The following is a 19,249-nucleotide window of genomic DNA, read 5'->3' on the forward strand; positions in this document are numbered from 1 at the left end:
CCCCAAACCAAATTGTAAGCCAGCAAGTTGAAATCTATTTAAATAAAAACAGGATTAGCAAATATTTCACTGGCTTAAGAGTTGCCAAGTTTCTATATTATTTAATCGGCTATATTTAGGAATTTTATCAAATGGCATATTATAAGGGTCCCAACAAGGGTCACTCTGTTTAAACTTCAAAAAATAATCTTTGGAAACTTCACTTCTCATTTCGAATTGTTCTGAATAGTAGTGCATCCCAAATTACTTAAATTTTCGACGGCGAAGAAACAACAAGTAAGTGCAGTTCTTGAACGTTTTTAATCGATGCGTGAACACAGCGATCATTTATTATGATTTAAAATTCACATATTTAATATGCGCACTCAACGTCTTCATACTCTTTAAATTAATTGTAAATATGTAACAGGGAAAGTTGTTTTTTGTACAATTGAAAAGGACAGGTGCGATTCGTTCTTATGTTTGTATGCATTCGGGGATTTTCGAGTCTTTTAAATAACTAAGATGCAACGACTTGTACGACTTTGGTAACAGTAATAGTGTAAATGCAGTTCTGGCTTATAAATTTAAATAAATACATTCGTTTACAGGTAGGGCTGTGGATTCTCTAACTTCTTGGAAGTCATCTGCACGTTTTTGTCCCCAAAAACATCTTCTCTTTGGAGTTATAAGCTCCAGCCTGGGGGGTTTGTTTTGTTTTTAGTGCATTTTACATGGCAGCTTATTGCTAGCAGGCTGTTATGCGTCGTTTCTCCCGGGATTTCAGTTTTCCAAACTCCTTTCTATTTCGTTGCAATGTCCGTTTACAATTTTCGTATGAAATTTCGAATTGAACTCCTTTCAGGGTGTATCTAAACAAGAATGACGAGATGGCATTAATTAAACTTCGCAACTTTATCTAGAAGGTGCTGCAATTGTCTACTTACTGTGCCATTACTTCCATTATGATTTGTTTCAAATCCTTGATCCTGTGGGTGAGCTTGCACCTCTTCGAGGTCTCTTCCATCGCTTTGTTTTTCTTCTACTCGATATCCTGGCGCCCATCGTCCTACGAGAAGTTTTGCTTTTTGGTTTAAACAACTCGGAACGAGCAACTAGCGTGGTTTTAGTTCATAGTTCCCATGTAGCAGTGGAGAGTCTGCAATTCAAGATGATATTTGTATATTAATTATATGCGTAATTATATGCGCATACATTCTAGACAGTCGGCTAAAGTATAATTTCCCATTTATACATCTAAACCAAATGCAGGTAGTAGCATGAACATTTTTGAACAAATGTGCCAATGCAAAAAAAAACAAACACAGCTGTTTTGCTAGCGAAGGTTTGAGTCTTTGGTGGGCAGCAAGCTGGTATTTTTGCAGTGCATCAAGCAGCATGTTTTCGCTGCTGTCTGCCCACTCTATTACAGTTAATATTACTATATATAAGTATTAGCAAGCGCATTATTGCACAAAATATAAACCCCTATAATGTTGTATCCAACTAGGTAAGAATAATTCGACAACAAAGTGCAGCAAAAGCACGCCGATTCCGTTTCCCCCCCACATGGGATTTCGTCTGGCATTTTGGTATTTTTCAGCGGCATTTTGCCGCACGCGTTAGGCACACACACACATGGCTCGCGGGGCATATTATAGCGACGCACCACGGTCACGCTGCTCAAAGTGAAACGGCCAAACGAAGAAGACGTATCGTGTGTGCTCAGACTTGTGCTCTCAGAATTTTGGTCAACTACATTATTCACCTCTGGTAGCGATATTACTACTACTACTACTACTCACACTTAACAACAATACGTACGAAATAACAATGCCGTCGACGCAGCGCCAAACGCAGATATTTTTTTTTGTTAATTCTTTGGAGCAAGCAAGATCTTCAGCGAGCGAAAATAAATGAAATGCAGCCGCCGCACACCATGATATGCAGATTTAATTTAAACAAAAAGCGATCGAACTACGGGGGGGGTTTTCGCCACTATATTTGGCACATTGTTGACAACAATTTGTATTCTGTTATCACTTGTTTCCGTTGTTTTACCTTTTGACCAGTCATATATGCAGATATACATGTATATCTACATAAATGCACACCAAAATTCGCGGAACGGAACACACTATAGAAACGTAAAGCAGTAGCAGCGGCAGCAGCAACAACAACAACTACTACAACGAACAGCGACGACGTCGAAGGAAAGATTTTTACTCGCGTCGCGGTATACTTCAACTGTTTTTGAACTTTTATTGCGTGTTTGCTGCTGCGACAAAACTTGCGCGGCGCCACAAAGCGGAGAAAACGTTGACCGCGTGTGTGTGGCGGAGAGCATGCGCTCTCTCGCCCGTATACGTATACGCGCTGGTGTGTGGTGGTGTGCGTGTCTGCGGTAGTCGGTACGCGATTTCAGTTGCGCCGCCCGTTTCGCTCGCGTTTATCGCGACTCACACACTGAAGTGAAGGCGGGCGACAAGCGCTGCCATTGCCAATGCCACAGTGTTGTCCGTTGTTCGCCGCGTTCGCTCTCGCCGCAACTCGAGTCGGTTCTCGCAATTCGCCGCGCCTGGCTGTGTGTGACTTGCTTGCTCCAAATTTAGACGACCCTTCATTTTTTGTTTTCCCCCTGTCTCAGTTTAGAGTAAAACTAAAACAGATCACAAGCCAAAAAAAAAAAACAACCTTAAGAAACATCAACAAAAAGTGTAAAAAATCAAAAAGATTCTACAATTTTGAATCTAAAACAAAAACATAAGAACCACAAAAGCAGCAGCAGCAGAAAGAGAGAGAGCAGCGAAAAGTTAACAGCGAATTCAGCGGCTGAAGCAGAGCAGCGGAGCCCAAGTGCAAGCGAGACGGCAGCAGAGCTCCGCTGCAAGGCAACGGGAAAGAAAGAGAGAAAAATAGAGAGACAGTGCTGCAGCGACAAAGAGAGAGAGCAGGCGGGAGAGCGAGTAGCGGCAGCGACAGCAACACAGCCACAAAAGAGAACGAGAGAGGGAGGGAGAGCTAGACGACCTACTACACAAAAAAAAGGTGATATTTTTTTTATTTCATTCTTTTACCTTTTGATTTTTCTTTCTTTACCCCCCTTCGATTTTCGTTTTAGTTGTATTTTGTGGTATCTATAGTTAATACATCTTGTACGCCTAGTCTAGTTTTAAGTGAAAATCGTACGAAAAAACCAAGAAATGCCTAAGCAAATAATGTAACTTGCTCTCTCTCTCTCCCTCGCACACTTCCTCTAGCTCTCGCTCTCATTTCATAACTCGTTTTGCATAAATTTCATATTTTTATTTATTCATTTGTATATTTCTTTGTTCGCCCCATTAAGAATCAAACGCCTTTCCTAATTCTCGTCTAAAAATTCCAATCAATTCAAAATCATTACGAATTTCGATTTGCAGCTTTGTAGCTCACTTTCATTGAAACCACAAAGAAAAATTGAGAGAGGGAGAGTGTGACCACTTAACAGTAACGAGGGCTGTTATTAACATTTCAGCGGTGCGTAAAAGAAACCAATAAACATTAACCAAAAAAAAAAAATGAGAGTTGCTAAAAACCAAACAAAAATGTCTGCATTTTTCAATCCTTTCGAGTGTGTTTTGTGGGCGGGCTGACGTCTGACATCACGCGGGGCTGCTTCTTTTTCCTCCTAGTTACTTTTCATGGCCTATAGCTGTGTGCAATGAGTCATAGTAAGAAATTATCGTTCGTTTACAATGGGCATGGGAATACTCTTCTATGAAAAGAGCTTCTTTTGCCCACTGTGTTTTTCTCCATTTTTCGCTGCGCCAGCGGCAAAATGTATCCTTTCGCATCAAATGCGCCCTCTAACAGTCTGCGTTAACATGCTGTTAGAAAGCGCTAACAGTAGCGGGGCGAACGGCAGGGGCAGCCAGAGAGCATGGCGATAGGGGGTGGGGGGAGAGCTAGTCGGTGGATGAGTGTTCCCCAGCAAATCGTGATATACTTTTGTAACAGACCACTGCTTCGGGCCGCGCTGGCGGCAGACTGAACCGCGTTGTCACACATTCAAAATTTCAACGAACTTCGCTACGCTGCCGACGTCGACGTCCCCATGCCAAGTTAACCAAAGCGAGTGCGAGTGTTGGGCTCTTGAATTCGCCGCACGCTCACTTGTCGCTTTGTCGCCGGCCGCTCTCAGTCTCGCTCTCGTTTTTCGGCCAATAATTTCAATGATTTTTCTTTCCTTTGAAAAGAAGTTTCTAGCAGTTGTAGTTGTAGTCGCCCGTGGACTTAGGTTGCATTTCTATGTCGCTCTTCGTTCGTAAATTTCAGTTAGTTTGTATATTTTATCATTTTACGAGGGGTTGTAACTCGTTATTTGTGCATTTTTTGCACTTGTAGTTTCCCCAAGTTATGATTTTACTGCGGCATAGCTTTAGTTTTCTCCCAAAAATTTAATTAGGTTTCTGAGCATTTCATCATATGTATATTTGGTAGTATACGCTTTGTCTATAGGTTATGGTAAAAAAATAATGGTTTCATTATAGGAAATAAAAATGCGATTTTCACCATTGTATAGTGCTATCATGGCAATTTTTTTAAAATTCTGTTTCTCATTTCGTACTTTTTAGACAAATTAATTAATATATATTCTTTTACAACGAACAGCTGAAGTATGTAGTCTTCATTGGTGGTCGTACATTTTTTTTTGTTTCCCCACTATCTTATCTCTTTTGATTGGATTTCACATGTTTGAGGGGCCGAAATGAGTGTATTTTTCAATGCTCAGTTTGCTTCCGTTTTCAGCATGCTCACTCACGCACACACTTGTACGCTTTAAACGCGTGCGGTTGTGTGTGTGTGTATGTAAATGTCTAATACTTGTGTCAATTTTCCCAAGTGATGTAATAGATTTTTAAGGTGCGGCTTCTTTTTCCGCCTTCATTCACTCTGCCATGTTCCACACTTTTTCATGCTCTTTAATATTATTTTTTTTAGTTTGCCAACGAGGTCAGACTGGCACACATACACATGTACATGCACGTGCATTATGAGCGCGCACACACAGACAAACATCCCTAAATAAATCGCAGTTTGCAGTTCTCCCTCCCACCCTCGCTCTTCGGTGTCTCTTTTGTCTACCTTTCATATGCCCTACCTGTCAGCGATCGCTGTTGTTGTTACTGTTAAATGCATCTGTTACACTCCTCTTCTTCTTTAAAACGTTACTTCCGGCTTGCTCTCCCTCCCTCTCTCATTCTCTCTCTCTCTCTCTTTGTTTCTGCATAAATCAGATGCCCGCATTTTGTTGTTATCGCTAAATTCTAGTGTAATGCGTATGTGTGCTGGTTTCGTGTATCTGCTTGTAGTATTACTAAGCCTTGTTTTGGTTTCACGCCCTTTTTATTTAATTATCTGTAGAATGTGCGGCGATCCAGAGATTCCGATTCCGTTATCCCCCATTAGGAAAAGTAAACATCATCCATAATATGTAAACATTACGCATTTACAGTTACGTGTGGATCCATAATAAAAAGCAAGAGATTGGCAATAGTATTACGAATTATAAGGATTAAGCTCAGCCCTTAGCAAGTAATATTTAAAGTAACTGCGGCTTTTCCTTCTCTGAGGTCGCATTTTTCAAAAGTAGAGCAGAAAGCTATGGCTTTTCTTCCCCCCATTTTCCGACCGATTGAAATACGCAAATGATTGATGTAACTTTGTTAGTGCTCGCTTCCTTTGTCTTTAAATTAAGCCCATTAAAATTAATTAAGATATTGACCCAGTTCGCTGGCAGTCGACGGAAAACCTCCGGCACAGAAACAAAATTGTTTCAAGTGCCTGACATTTTTACATTAAAACGACATGACGTCATTAGATGAACTTGTTGTGTTGTGTTCACTTTGCTTTTGTTTGGTTTCTGCTGGAAAACGGGCATAAACAGTTAATAATTGGCTATGATTGCAATAAATGCAAATATTCTTTTTAAATGGAGCATGTAAAAAGAATATAGGGGAAACCAGCAGAGATTGCAAAAAAAAAAAACTTTAAACAAGGCACGATGTACTTTTATTTAAATGCACATGTGTGTATTTAGACATTTATTTGAATGCTTGAACTGCGAAGTTCCACTGTATTCCATTGTATTTCTATATGTACATACATATGTATGTTCCATATCTTGCTGGATGGCAAAAGTGGAAAAGAAAAACAAATGCCTTTAAAGTAATTGTGATAAGGCGATAAGCCACTACCAATTTTTCTGTTTGATAATTGATTTCAAATTCAAACCATTTGTTTATTTTTGGCTGGAAATATTTCAATGCTGTTTTTCTCTCTGCCTCTCGCCTCCCACTCTCTTTCTTTTTCTCTCTCGCATTTTTTTCACTTCTTTCGTTACTCATCTTCATCAACCTGTTGTTATTATTGCTTCTTTTAGTGGGCAATTAAAATGAGCTGCAAAAATTTAAGATGAAAAAGAGCAACGGTAAATTTAACTTGCCTGTGCGAGCGGAATGGCAAATATGTGATGTAAAAGACTTTAGTTTAAATTCTGGAACTATCAAATTTGCAAATATGTACACACATTGGTATTTAAGTATGTAATAATGTAAGCAAGCGAATACTTACCATACAAAAACAACCTTGTTTCGTTTTTTTTGTTTGTAGCTTTTTCGTTTTGTTTTCTTCTCAATGAGTTTTTTTTTACTCATTTCGCATACATTTCAAAACAAACAATACAAATTCATTGATTTTGACTTTTACTTTCCTCCGCATAACTGTAAATTTTTTGCGCCTCCGTTTTGTTCGCTTTCTTTGTGGCGTCTTCTTCCACAGCAGAACACAAACACAAAAGAGACTCAAAATCTTGGACAGAGAGAGAAATAAGTGTGTCATGCTCATGCCTTTTATTCAGTTTGACCCCTTTTTTCTCCGAAGTGTAATGCGTGAGCATTCTGACGTCAGCCAATAAAAAACTATAAACCAGCCTAAATGTATGTACTTATGTATGTATGTAAATGTACATATGTATATTGTATTAGTATATTGCTTTAATTGATTAACACGCAAAAAGTTGTGTTTGTATTTTTAAATGAAGCGCAATGAAAATAAAATTACAAGGAGGCACTCATAACGCAGTCACAGTGGTTAATGTTAATTTTTCATTTTGGTGGAAGGTATAATTTTGTATTACAAATATTGCTGTTCTTGAATCAGTGTTTTATGGTGGAACTCATTGCCAAGGAGCTCGCTTTTATTGCTACATATGTATGTATGTATATATGTACATACTATATTTTTTATTATTTGTTGGTCGAGCACACGCATTGTGGTTACAGCGAGTTAGCAGTTTCGGCCAAAACGCAATCAATTTGCACATGGTTTATGCCAACAGCAATGCCACTCTACGTGTTTATAAATATCTGGTCATATATCTTCATGTACCTAGCTAGCTATGTACATGCATATGTATGTAGCTATGTACATGCAATACATATACATCGCTTTTCACGAACAACGAACAGTAGCAAGGTCAGCGATAAAAGCTAATTTCCGTCTGACTTTTTATCCTGTCTGGCCAGACAGACAGACACGAAGTCAAAATCCCCCAACAAACTCCCCGAACTTTTCGCTTGAACCCTCACCTTGGGTGTATTGATTTCATTATCCTGCTTTCGGCGTTGTCTCAATAACAGGTGAAAACTCGCAAATACTCTGTAATTCTATTAACTGCAGCAATATAATAAAAAATTGAAGTGTATTGAAACCAGTCGCAGATTCTTCCGAAATTTCAGTAATTTTCCGTTTATCAATCCGTAATGGTAGGATACGTAGCATCATCTTTATCGATGTAAAATACAAATCCAAAGAAAATATAGATTATAGAAACCAGTCTTATGTTGTACCCTTAAATGTAGGGTATTTAGCAACTACAATTCATTACCCTTGTCTGGGGGCCTTGAAGTTGCGCTCTTCTTCTCTCTCCTCAGCGATTCTACAGTTCGCTACATCCCGCTCCCGCTCACGAAAATAACGGTAAATAATAACAAATCGGCAGCTGACTCCGTCTGCAATCCTATAGTTGGTCGTCTCTTTTTTTTTGTGTAGGACATGTCATCGACTTGGTTTTTGTTACTTGTCTGCTTCTTTGCTTTCTTCTTCTTGGCGTCTCTTCTGCTTTTGTGCAAAGGAGTGTTTAAAAGAAAAGGGGAGAAGGTTAGGCACTTGGCAAAAAGAATATACCAGTTCAATGACTTAAGGGCGACCAACGATTTCGGGGTTGTCTTTTATATTTACTGTTATTGCCCTTTTCCCCATGGGACATTCTTGAATATCTAATATGGAGCATGTCGCGCGTTTTCAACACTGGCACGTACTCTCTAGAAATTATTATATTATTCTTGTTTTTTTTTTGTTTATCACATTGAGTCATACGCTGTCGACTGAGTGCACTGAACAAATTATGTATTCATGCAGTTAAGTATATGTATAATGGTACATACGAGTATGTACATATATGTAGATTCGTAATGTGTGTATGTAGATGGGGTGTTTGTTTTTCTATCTTGGTAATGGGATTTTTGTAGAGCTCGTTGATTTCTCGTGCACGCAGCATTTCCGCTCTCCGGGTTTTGGTTTTCCAATGTGGATGTTTCTGTTTCGCTGTCCCAGGCAATTGTCAACCCATTTTGTAGCTCCCCTCTGGTTTTCAGATACAAAGAACAGCAGCGGTCACGACAGTAGCGCAACAGACCATGGAAGAAAACCGGTTCTGATGCGAATCTCTAGCCGAAAACTGATTTCCCCGTTAGCAAACTGAAAAACAGGCTACTAGATCAAAATTCACAAAAATTCACAAAAATTCAAAAAAGCCCATCAAGTTGCCTTTGACTTTTCTGTTAGTCGAAATTTCATTAAAGACCTAGTCCCGTTTGTTTAACAAAATCAGTTTGACTAAATCATTCGAAGCATACGGAACAAAAAAAAGGACAGCCTAAAAAAACGAAAAAAAAAAACCTATAAAAAAAAGAACAAAAATTTATTTGAAAACGAATTTTCTTTCGATCGAAAACTTGTGTTAGTGGTGCTAATATTGTGACCCAGGGTGCGCAGGCAAGTAGTACACACATGCAAATGTTAATTTGTATCTTCAGCACACCTGGAACAAATTTTTCATTCCTGCCTATACTTCTATTGCTTCTTTGGCTATTTTCTGTGCCTTTGTCCACGACCAGCTGTTTTGCTCAGCATTTTTTTTTCCGGTTTTCTGCCACACCCACTAAACGGCGTTCGCCTCTTTTCGTTGCAGGCTCCCTGGTCGAGATTACAGCGTCTACAACAACCAAGAAAGCGTAAAAAAGGAAAAAGAAAACCATTCAAATAATTAAGGTGAGTAATCCAAAACGATCAATCGGTATCGATACCAATGTCAAGTGCAATGTTAATCGCAAATTTTAACTGGTTAATCGCGTCTGCTAACCACTCGACCGACGAAACACGTGCAAAAAGTTTTTCTCTGAGTAATGCGAAGAATTGATGACGAAGCTCCAAAGCCGGTCGTCTCTCTAAAAGAAACAAAAAAAAAAGGAACTCGGCCCCTCTCTTCACTATTTCCCTAACTGGTTTTTCTTGCATGACTTATTCGGTTACCATGTGCACCCAAAGTCTGCTAAAGTATGTAGATGCTGTAACTGGAAAACGTGACTGCTAAATTAGCAGTGCGAAAATTGTTACAGATAATGTAACGCTCGACATCCGAAATTTTCTAAGCATACGTATGTTAAATGAGCAATGGTTGTCTTAAATATTCCAGTTTTTTTTTTATTAAACGAATACCAACAAAGGATTTCAAATAATCACAAGTTTGCCAACCATCTGTTTTGCCATTCTGCAGATTTGTGTACAACTTATCCTTATCGATGAGGTCACTTAAAAGGCTGTGACTAACTCTTAAGCCTGCTTGCTCAACATGCAACTAAACGAAATTCAGTGAATCACTTTTTCACGCGATTTAAGAGCTTACATTCAATTTAAGGTATGTTTTTCAAATGTACACACACATCTCCCCTTGACTGACGTCAACATTGAACAATTGCGTCCTGGTTTTATTTTCCGACATTTTGCATGTTTGCGACTGACACATGTTCTTCTGGCCCCCAGCTCCACTACTTTGTTGCGTATAGCCAAGATGTCAAAAAAACGTATCACAAAAAAAAAGAAATATTGTTGCTACCATTTTTGGTTATATGTACGTACGTTTATTGAACAGGGTCATTTTTCGTTGATTGGCTGATACTTTTTTGGCTTGGCTATTGTAACAACAAATTTGGGTCACTGTTTCTGCTGAGTGTTAACTTAATCACACCTATAAAATGAAAATATTTGTAGCTGTCTCTGAAGATTAATAACATAATTAGTAATTTAAATTAATAATAGGCTGCTTTTCTTTTTGGTAACATAAAGGGTTCCACTGTAAGCCCTAACAGCACTGTCATGCTGTAACTGTAACTGTAAAGCTGAGCTGTCGCTTGCAGTGATGGTGAAATGCAGTTGTTGTTGTTGTTACTGATTCACAAACCGCTCCGCTCTAAGAATTTTCTGGAGAGGGAGCGAAACAGGTGCTGAGCCACCTCTCCCTCTTCCACTCTTCTCCATTGGGGCATGAAAACGAACGTGAGCGGTGGCACGCACAAACATGTTGCGCGGATGTGTGGCTGCACTTGTTATATCCGCCGGATGATTGTGATTACAACGTGCGGTCACATTGCATGTGCATCGTTCTATGATCTTCGTTTTTGAAAATCTAAATAATTTGAAACAACGATATAAAAACAATTTTTATACTTAATTTAACGAATTGAAATGCCTTGTGCGGCGGTCACAATAAAATACACAGATTAACAATGCACTCCCCGTTTTTGTATCTTCAACTGATACACCCATTAAATGTGGAACGGAAATAAATAAATACAATAAATGGGGAATTGTACAAACGTACATACATATGTATGTGTATGAGTGCGCTCGTTTGCATATTTATTGTAGTTTATGATTCCTCTTGTCAGACACGTACATAGCTCACATTTCGAAACCCTTCCATTCTCGAATCTTGAATGAGTCGGGTTCCAGTGAAATTGGATAGCTCCGAATTTTGTGGGCGGAATATGGGGCGGCAGAGAAAAGGGCGAATATATTCGTAGAATCGTGGGAAATATGGTAAATCATTTGAGAACAGTTTCAAACTGATGTGCTAGATAGCACAAAAGCGTGGTAAACCTAATATGTATGTAGGCACACAATTCTCAATCGGTTTTTAATTCCCTGTCGAAATTTAATGTCATGTGGGCACAGTCAAGACTGGTAAAGTGTGAACTCTACCATTTATGATGGCAAACTTTATATTGAAATAGCAAAGTGCATAGCTTATTGCTTCGTGTGCGCACTGTACTGAAAGCGAGGTTAGCCTTCATAGATTTATAAAATAAAATGGAGAAGTAATAAACAATCAAGCCAAAATGGCAGCTCGTCAATTGCGAATTGTGTATTGTCGCTTGGCCTTGAACCTGAATTTTGCGGTTCTCTTTATTTTGTTTCTGTTTGCCGTGTGCTCACTGTTTTTGTGCTTTTTGTTGGTTATTATTCTTAGTATAACGCCTTTTGTTTTATCTGGTGCTCACCCTCTCTCTCTACCCATCCCCCCCGATTCCGCTACTACTCCTCTTCCTTCCCTTCATACATTGCAGTCTGTTGTTCTCGTTTTCATTTTCGTTTTGGGTTAATGAACTGAAATTTTACCGTTTTTTGTTTTTGTTATTTGCTTGTATCTAGGGGCACTTTTTGCGTAAATTTAAATTTTTCATTTCTCTCGGTGCTCGGTTGTCGTGTGTGTGCTAGACTGTGTTTAAATTTGATTTCGATCAAATATTTTTGCACATTTTTCGCATTTTCTTTTGCTTGGTCTGCCCTGATGCTTTTCTTCGTTCTTTATTGAAATTCAAGCAATGAGCGGCATTTGCATTTATTGTGCATTTGATTTCGCTTTTATTGCTTCCTATTTTTGACCCTCTTTGTAGTTGTTGCGCCTCTGTTGCCGAGCTGTTAAAAATAGGCGCTTCACAGGGCAAGAGAGAAGAGAGTGGTAATTGACAGATAGAAAGAGAGCGGAGAGAGCGAAGAGCGCGAGAAATGTCAAATAAAGCAAAACAAACTGTCAAATGTCGACGTCATGTGAGTGCGCACACACACGCACGCACGCGCGCACGCAGCAATTGTGTTGGTGCAAGTGACGTTTCCCATTTCTTTTTGTTTTGCTTCGTTTCGTTTGCTGATTACTATTTACAGAAAATAACGGCGAGTGGCTACGCGAATTAACTGTGATCCTTTGCTAAAAGATGTAGATTCTTTGCAAATTCGTGAATGAAAAGCAAACAATCCAATTTAAAAATTCATCCGCACAAGTTGGAAGTAAATAACGGTGATCCTTCCCGAATGCAACAAGAACTGTTTGTAACTGTTAAACAGGTACGCGAAATAACTGAACCCTTTTTAAACGCATACAGACAAAATATATATAGTGCTCCTTATGAATAGAAGTTACTGTGAAACTACAAATAACTAAGGATTTAATTTATCTGTTCTCTAACTTACTGCCCAGTTAAAAGTTAAATTCAAAAAAAATTTTTAGGGCAAACATATTATCCAGAAAAAAGTGTGGGCCTTTTAAATAGCATCAATTCGCTTTTTTGTGGGTCATCCAAAAAGAAACCAAAACACCCACACACACCCACACATTTTGCTCTTTCCGTTTTGTTTTGTTTTATTTAATTTCGTTGGAATGCAAGTCCAAGTGAATCTGTTTTGTTTTCTACATATGTATGTATGTACATACTTATGATTCACAAAAATATATTTGTATGTATATGGAGAAAGGGTGGTTTGGGGCTAAATCTACATCCGGCAACCGGCATTTATCAAAACGGCAATGTCGGTGGAATCTTTAACTGGATACAACTAAGCATCGAGCAATTTGACTAAACACATTTGTGCCTCTCTATAATGAACAATGTTTTCATGGTATTAAATAAGTGAAGCTCCTAAATGTACATTTGGAATATATTCCTTAAGGAATATCTACTGTAGATATGCATGTATGCTCATACATGCATAAATAAGCGCTCTCTATTGTAATTTATGGCAATTTGCGTATTTACAATAACAATTTTCATTTGCACTTTGCTCCGAAAATAAGCGCAGTGTTGCATTTGCCAGCCAGCGGGTGCGAGCGAGATAGAAACTATCGATGTTGGCGCATAACTGCTGTTGTTGCTGTTGCTTGATTTTCATGTTGCTTCTATTATTTTCGTCACTGTTGCTGGTGTTGTTGCACCGACGTCGCGCTCAATTGACAGATTGCTCCACTTTTGCGAGCGCGTCCTTGACCCAGAAGTACTGCACACACAGCCAAACACTCATATACACCCCCTTCTTCTCTTCCTCTTTTGGTGTCGCCTTTTCGTTCTCCGCCGCCCCTTCTTCGACAGGCATGCGAAAATCTATGTTAAGGTCAGCGCACTTAGGCGATCCTAATAAAAAGGACTGTTAACTCACTGTTGGTGCTCTCTGTTATTCGTTGCTCCTGTTAACAGTGCCATGCGAGTTAAGTGGAGTCCTCTGTAAAGATGGAATATTGCTTAAATCATCTTAGTTTTGCGTCATTCCGAAAAAAGGGAATTGGGTAAAACACCCTTGTATTGGAAGTTATGCATAGGGCCTGTTCCGAGTTCCATCCCTATTGACATGACAGGAACTACTAATATCCCATGAAAGCCCACGAAGGGTTTGACCTAAGACCCTTCACTTGTGCCGGGTGTCGGTGTGCGGGTTGATATGAAGAAGATATTTGATTAGATGGTGGCATCGTGTTTATTAATTGCGATACCAGCAATTATTTAATGCATTTGTTTTAATCAAGGCAATTTGCAGCCGGACACGTTCAATTTATTCATGTTTGCCCACTTTCCCAAATGTCAACTTTTCGATTACTAAATTTTTACATATTCTCTTCTGCTTGCAGACTGCTACACGGAACAACTAAAAACTACAAGCTAATTTAACAAGGAGAAAAGAAAAGAAGACTAGACATAATCATAAACAGAGTAGATAGAATTAGAGAACCCGCAAAAACAACAACTAAACACTAAAAAACATTAATTATAATACACACACACACATCCATATACACAAACGAAACAAAGGAAAGAATTTGTAATACAACACCAAGGAAGAATCACCTTTAGCCTTATATACAATTAAATACAATTAAGACGCTAGAAAGACAAGGCAGTGCAAGAATCCTATCAAGAAAACCGAAAGATAACAAGAAATATTTTTTTAATGATGGGCAGTGTGTAAGTAGGCTTACTGAGAAAAAAAATACTATAAACAATATACAGTAGATATAAAGAGCCACACACACACCGCCACACAGACACAGTCAGCAAAAATCGCCAATGAACTATAATTTAACATCGTCTCCCTAAAACAACTGTAGAAATAAAAACCCCGATCAGGGGAATACTACCCCGAATCGAGAATTTGAAGAATCCCCACCAGCTAGGGACTCGGAAAACGAGGATTCGCATCCGGAAGCTCCCGTAGAAACTGACGAGGGAAATAAAGATATTTTAGTTTCTGGGGAGGCAGACTCTCAGGAGTTAAACGGAGATTCGGATAAGGGGAATCATACGCCGAATCAAGGATCGTCGATTCCGCAGTCGCCGACCAAATCCCCCAATTCAGAAGTAATCGAAAATTTTGGGCAAGAACCTGGCGCTGGAAACAATAGTCCAGATCCTGTCGAAGCTCCCCAGTTTTCTGACGAAGAAATAGAGAAGAACGATGCCAAAAGCAGCGGTAACGAGTCTGACTGGAATACTCGCAGTAATAGAGGTAAGCAACACTAAAATTGCAAATTTTATCATTTTTATTTTAATTCTTTCCATCATACGCAGATCATTTAAGTTCTTCTGATAGCGAGGACGAGCAGCGGCAGCAACGAAATTCAACTTCAAGGCGTGTTCTTCGCACGAAACATCCAGATTCTGATTATTCCGTAGAGATCAGACGTTATTCCCGACGTCAGAATTATTACAGGGGATATCACAGTGACCCAGAAGGGAGGGTTTTGCAGTGGTTTTGCGATCCCGATAGCGAGGACGGCTATACACGATCACGTAGATCGGAACACGTGCAGGAGGCAGAAGCTCAACGTGGCGAATATAATTTTGAGAACCAAAATCACGAGTACTACCAGTATTCAGAATCTGATGACGACGAGGTCGCTGGAAATAGGAACGTATCTTACCGTGGACAAGATTACGCTCATCAGGCAAATCGAGCTCGCCTAACAGAATCTGAATCTGATAGCGACTATCGTCAACAAGGCTACGGTCATCAGCCAAATCGAGAATCGGAATCTGATAGCGACGATCATTTCGGAATATCTCGTGCATCTTCACGAGCTCGTCTAACAGAATCGGAATCTGATAGCGACGATCGTCAACAAGGCTACGGTAATCAGCCAAATCGAGAATCTGAATCCGATAGCGACGATCTTTTCGGAGCATCTTGTCCATCTTCACAGTCGTCTTCACCGGAAAGACAAAGCTCTGACGAGGAGTCGGGTCGAGCTTCAGAATCGACTTCTGATGATTCACCGTACAGAGTCGATCCGACTACTGGGTGGCTATCGCGCCGTCAAGAAAGTACATCTGAACGCGACGAAGATAGCGAAGACGAGCAACAGGAGGCGTTAGAGGATAGCGAAGACGAACAGGAAGACAGCGAGGACGAGCAGTTCGAGCCGGTGGACAATAGCGAGAACGAACAGCAGCCCACTTCGTCTAACAGACGCGATCATTCCCGAAACAAGCAGGAGAGAAAGCGTAAATCGTCATACCGCAGGGATTCAAAAAAGTCGAAAAAACAGTTCTTGGAAGGAGAAACACGTTCATCATCATCACCATCTTCGTCTCGTGGAAGTCGCACACCAGTTCCACATGATACATCAGAATCTGAGGACTCTGAAGCTGATAAGGATAATAATATCCCTTTAAAGCGTAAATTGTCTCATGATAGCCTGGAATCTAAGAAATTGTTAAAACCAACATTGCAAAGTGAGGAAGATCAATCGGAGGAGGAACGTGAAGATACCGAAAGCGAAGAGTCTGAGGAAGACCAAGAATCAGATAGTTCAAAGAAGGATTACGATACAGATTCAGATTCAGATTCCGATTCCGATTCAGAAGGGGGCCCCGGTGCTTCAAATTCTGAGGAACCTGCACAGGATCAATATACTGAACGCGGCGGAGCCGATCAAGATCCAGCTCCTGAAGGCGGAGCCGATCAAGATCCAGCTCCTGAAAACTACGATCAAATTTGTGAATCTGAGGAGGAGGAAGACTATCCACTCTTCTTCCCAGGGAAAACTGAGCTGCTAAAATTCGTAGCAAATCCTTTGGGGGATGAACTAACAGATTTGGACATTACAACACTGCTCTATATGACATTTGGAGACTACAAACTGGAAGACCTACAAAACTATCTTAATATCATTAACCAAGAGCAGGAAAAGCAACCAGAACAAGAACAGCAGCAAGAAGTGCAGCAAGTACTGCAGCCACACCTACAACAGGATCAGCGCTTGGAACAGCTGCAAGAACTGCAAGAGCAGCGACAGCGGAAGGACTTCCTGTTTGAGCAACAGAAACTGTTTGTTCAAGAAAAAGTGCGCCAACAGCGGGAGCAGCACCGTTGGCAGCAGGATCAGGTGGAGCGCGAACGTCAATTTCGTCAGCAAGAGGAGCAAAAGCGTCTGGAATACGAACGAAACTTGGAGAGACAGAGGGAGGACTGTAAGCGTCAGTTGCGTCTGCAGCGCGAGCAATATCTGATTAAGATTAAGCAGCTGGAGAAGCTCAGGCAGCGCCCGCAGCAGGAGAATCGGCCCAACAATACACAGCCACAGCGCAAGCACGAGCTGATGCAAAACGATATGGTCAGCATACCGGTGGCCAACTTGAACGGCGGCCTTAAGGCGGCCAGCAGCGGATCCGGAGTGGGTGTAGTGGCCGCCGGCGGCGTTGTATCCTCGGCGGTGCTGGCCAATGCTCCCCGTGTTTACCTAACGCCCTCCTCCACATTCATGGCCAATCGCCAAATGGCTGGAGTGGCAACCACCGGAAAGATCAGCGGACCCGTGGTCGGCGGTTCATCCGGCACAGCCTCAGCCGCCGGTACCGTTCGCTATTTTTCGCAATTCAGCAAAGTGCAAACGGCTGGCGGACCCAGTCTGCAGAGGAAACTGGCCAACGGGGATACCATTGTGCTGGCGAACGGCAACAAGAGTATGTTCCTTACCAGCAGCAACGATAACAAGGGTATGTTGCCGACCGTCGCCACCAATGGCAATGGTTTGCTCACAGCTAAAACGGAACTATTGGAGGAGGAGTGCATGCAGTCGGTAACTGTGATTGATGACGATGAGGACGAGGAAGAGGACGATGGTGAGAGTAGCAACAATGCCAAATCCAGTGGGGATCAGCAGCCGGAGAATCAGCCAATGACACTAAACAACGCGGCCAACGAAGGCAATGCCTCCGATGATGAGCCCGAGCTGGACATTGTGATAAACAATGTGGTCTGCTCGTTTAGCGTTGGCTGCCACCTGAAGCTGCGCGATATTGCGCTGCAGGGTTCGAATGTGGAGTACCGTCGCGAGAACGGAATGGTGACCATGAAGCTCCGCCATCCCTATACCACGGCCTCGATTTGGTCGTCGGGGAGGATTACCTGTACTGGTGCCACTTCCGAGGCAATGGTATGCTTTAGCACTAAAATATTCATATTCGTAAGGTCATTAGTTGATGTTCTCATGTATTTTAGGCCAAGGTTGCTGCACGCCGCTATGCCAGATGCCTTGGCAAGCTGGGATTTCCCACGCGTTTCCTAAACTTTCGCATTGTTAACGTGCTGGGCACATGCAGCATGCCGTGGGCCATCAAGATCGTTAACTTCTCGGAGCGTCATCGGGAGAACGCCAGCTACGAGCCTGAGTTGCACCCTGGTGTGACTTACAAGATGCGTGAGCCCGACCCAAAGGCCACTCTGAAGATCTTCTCCACCGGCAGCGTAACAGTCACTGGTTAGTAGTGTTGTTATCCGAATGTTGTGGCAACTGTGTTACTAATTCTAATGTTGGTCTTCTTATTTAGCGGCTAGCGTAAGCCATGTTGAGTCGGCTATCCAGCACATATACCCGCTGGTCTTCGATTTCCGCAAGCAGCGTTCGGCGGAGGAGCTGCAGCACCTGCGTCAAAAGCAGCGTCTGCAGGGCGGCGGTGACCCCAACGAACCGGAGAAGCAGGTCTTGGCAGATAACAAGACGGCTTCCCAGGATAACATCTTTGTTAACACAACAGCGGCGCACTCTAAATCTTCGTCGAATGACCAATCATCAGCATCCGCGGGCATCTTGTCCAGCACAGTTGATAGTATGCCACGTCTGAAACAGATGGTGAACTATCACCAGATGATGAAGCAGACCCAGGATGAGCGCCGCCACGTACCGTTCCATGGGGAGAAGGTCAATCCGGCCTCCACCTCGTCGGCGGCAGCAGCTCCATCCACCTCTTCCTCATCCGGGGATAATATCTGTGCCAATGCCCGTCGCCGGGCAACCGAATGCTGGGCCACCAAGCTGCAGAACAAGCGTCCACGTTACAATGATCCCGGCACCACGGGCACCGTTAACGCCTCGTCATCCTCAGCAACCTCAGCATCAACCGCCACATCTTCGTTCGCCTCCCAGGCGACACACCTGCGTAATCCTCTCAAGACGGCCGCATTGGCCAATGCTCGTATGCGTGGCGCCAAGGTGCCAACATGCATGGTGACGGGCACACGCATTGCCTCCAACAGTCTAATCGTGCACCAGCAGCAACTGGTCCACATGCAGCAACAGCAGCAGCAGAAGCTGCGCCAGACCAGCTTCTCGCCCAGCGAGTTCAATGTGGACGACTTGATCGAGGAGGAGGAGAGCAACGAATTGGACATGCACTTTTAAGCTAGCGCTGCCAGTGCCAAAACATTTTAACTAAAATGATAAATCGATGAAAACGCAAACAACAAACACGCCACACTCACAAAACCCCACGAGCTTTTCCCCGAATATGTTGGTTATTTGTTTAAGTCATTTTTCATCACATTTTTTTTGTGTGTTTGCCGCATT

General features: G+C 41.6%; 2 protein-coding genes across 10 annotated transcripts; one reads left to right on the plus strand and one right to left on the minus strand.

Moving 5' to 3' along the window:
* The first annotated feature begins 221 nt into the window (after nucleotides 1–221).
* On the plus strand, nucleotides 222–19,246 carry LOC122624943. 4 transcript variants are annotated; one of them, XM_043804724.1, is made up of 7 exons: nucleotides 222–276; nucleotides 9,272–9,351; nucleotides 14,036–14,369; nucleotides 14,513–14,910; nucleotides 14,973–17,839; nucleotides 17,905–18,163; nucleotides 18,234–19,246. In XM_043804724.1, exons 3-7 carry the CDS (start codon nucleotides 14,356–14,358, stop codon nucleotides 19,082–19,084), a joined length of 4,389 nt encoding a protein of 1,462 aa, XP_043660659.1. In that variant the 5' UTR covers nucleotides 222–276; nucleotides 9,272–9,351; nucleotides 14,036–14,355; the 3' UTR covers nucleotides 19,085–19,246. The 4 variants fall into 4 exon arrangements, with proteins under 4 accessions (XP_043660659.1, XP_043660658.1, XP_043660661.1 ...); XM_043804723.1 differs by lacking the exon at nucleotides 222–276 and adding an exon at nucleotides 2,890–3,027; XM_043804726.1 differs by lacking the exons at nucleotides 222–276; nucleotides 9,272–9,351 and adding an exon at nucleotides 9,981–9,997.
* LOC122624944 lies at nucleotides 293–2,633 on the minus strand. Of its 6 annotated transcripts, none has more exons than XR_006326523.1 (3): nucleotides 1,195–1,320; nucleotides 927–1,138; nucleotides 293–851 (listed from the first exon to the last, which is right to left on the minus strand). XR_006326523.1 is itself a non-coding variant. In XM_043804728.1 (3 exons), exon 1 carries the CDS (start codon nucleotides 2,324–2,326, stop codon nucleotides 2,117–2,119), a length of 210 nt encoding a protein of 69 aa, XP_043660663.1. In that variant the 5' UTR covers nucleotides 2,327–2,633; the 3' UTR covers nucleotides 293–851; nucleotides 927–1,138; nucleotides 2,041–2,116. The 6 variants fall into 6 exon arrangements, 4 of the variants coding, with proteins under 4 accessions (XP_043660663.1, XP_043660664.1, XP_043660666.1 ...); XR_006326524.1 differs by having other exon boundaries at nucleotides 1,235–1,249; XM_043804728.1 differs by lacking the exon at nucleotides 1,195–1,320 and adding an exon at nucleotides 2,041–2,633.
* Nucleotides 19,247–19,249: the final 3 nt, after the last annotated feature.

Source organism: Drosophila teissieri, chromosome X (assembly GCF_016746235.2).
Source record: "Drosophila teissieri strain GT53w chromosome X, Prin_Dtei_1.1, whole genome shotgun sequence".
Taxonomy (NCBI): domain Eukaryota; kingdom Metazoa; phylum Arthropoda; class Insecta; order Diptera; family Drosophilidae; genus Drosophila; species Drosophila teissieri.

Excerpts from the sequence above, each read along its gene's own strand:
- LOC122624944 (XM_043804728.1), bottom strand. The coding sequence starts at position 2,326 with ATGCTCTCCGCCACACACACGCGGTCAACGTTTTCTCCGCTTTGTGGC.
- LOC122624943 (XM_043804724.1), top strand. Across the intron at positions 17,840-17,904 it reads GTGCCACTTCCGAGGCAATG|GCCAAGGTTGCTGCACGCCG; the intron begins GTATGCTTTAGC and ends CATGTATTTTAG. Across the intron at positions 18,164-18,233 it reads CGGCAGCGTAACAGTCACTG|CGGCTAGCGTAAGCCATGTT; the intron begins GTTAGTAGTGTT and ends CTTCTTATTTAG.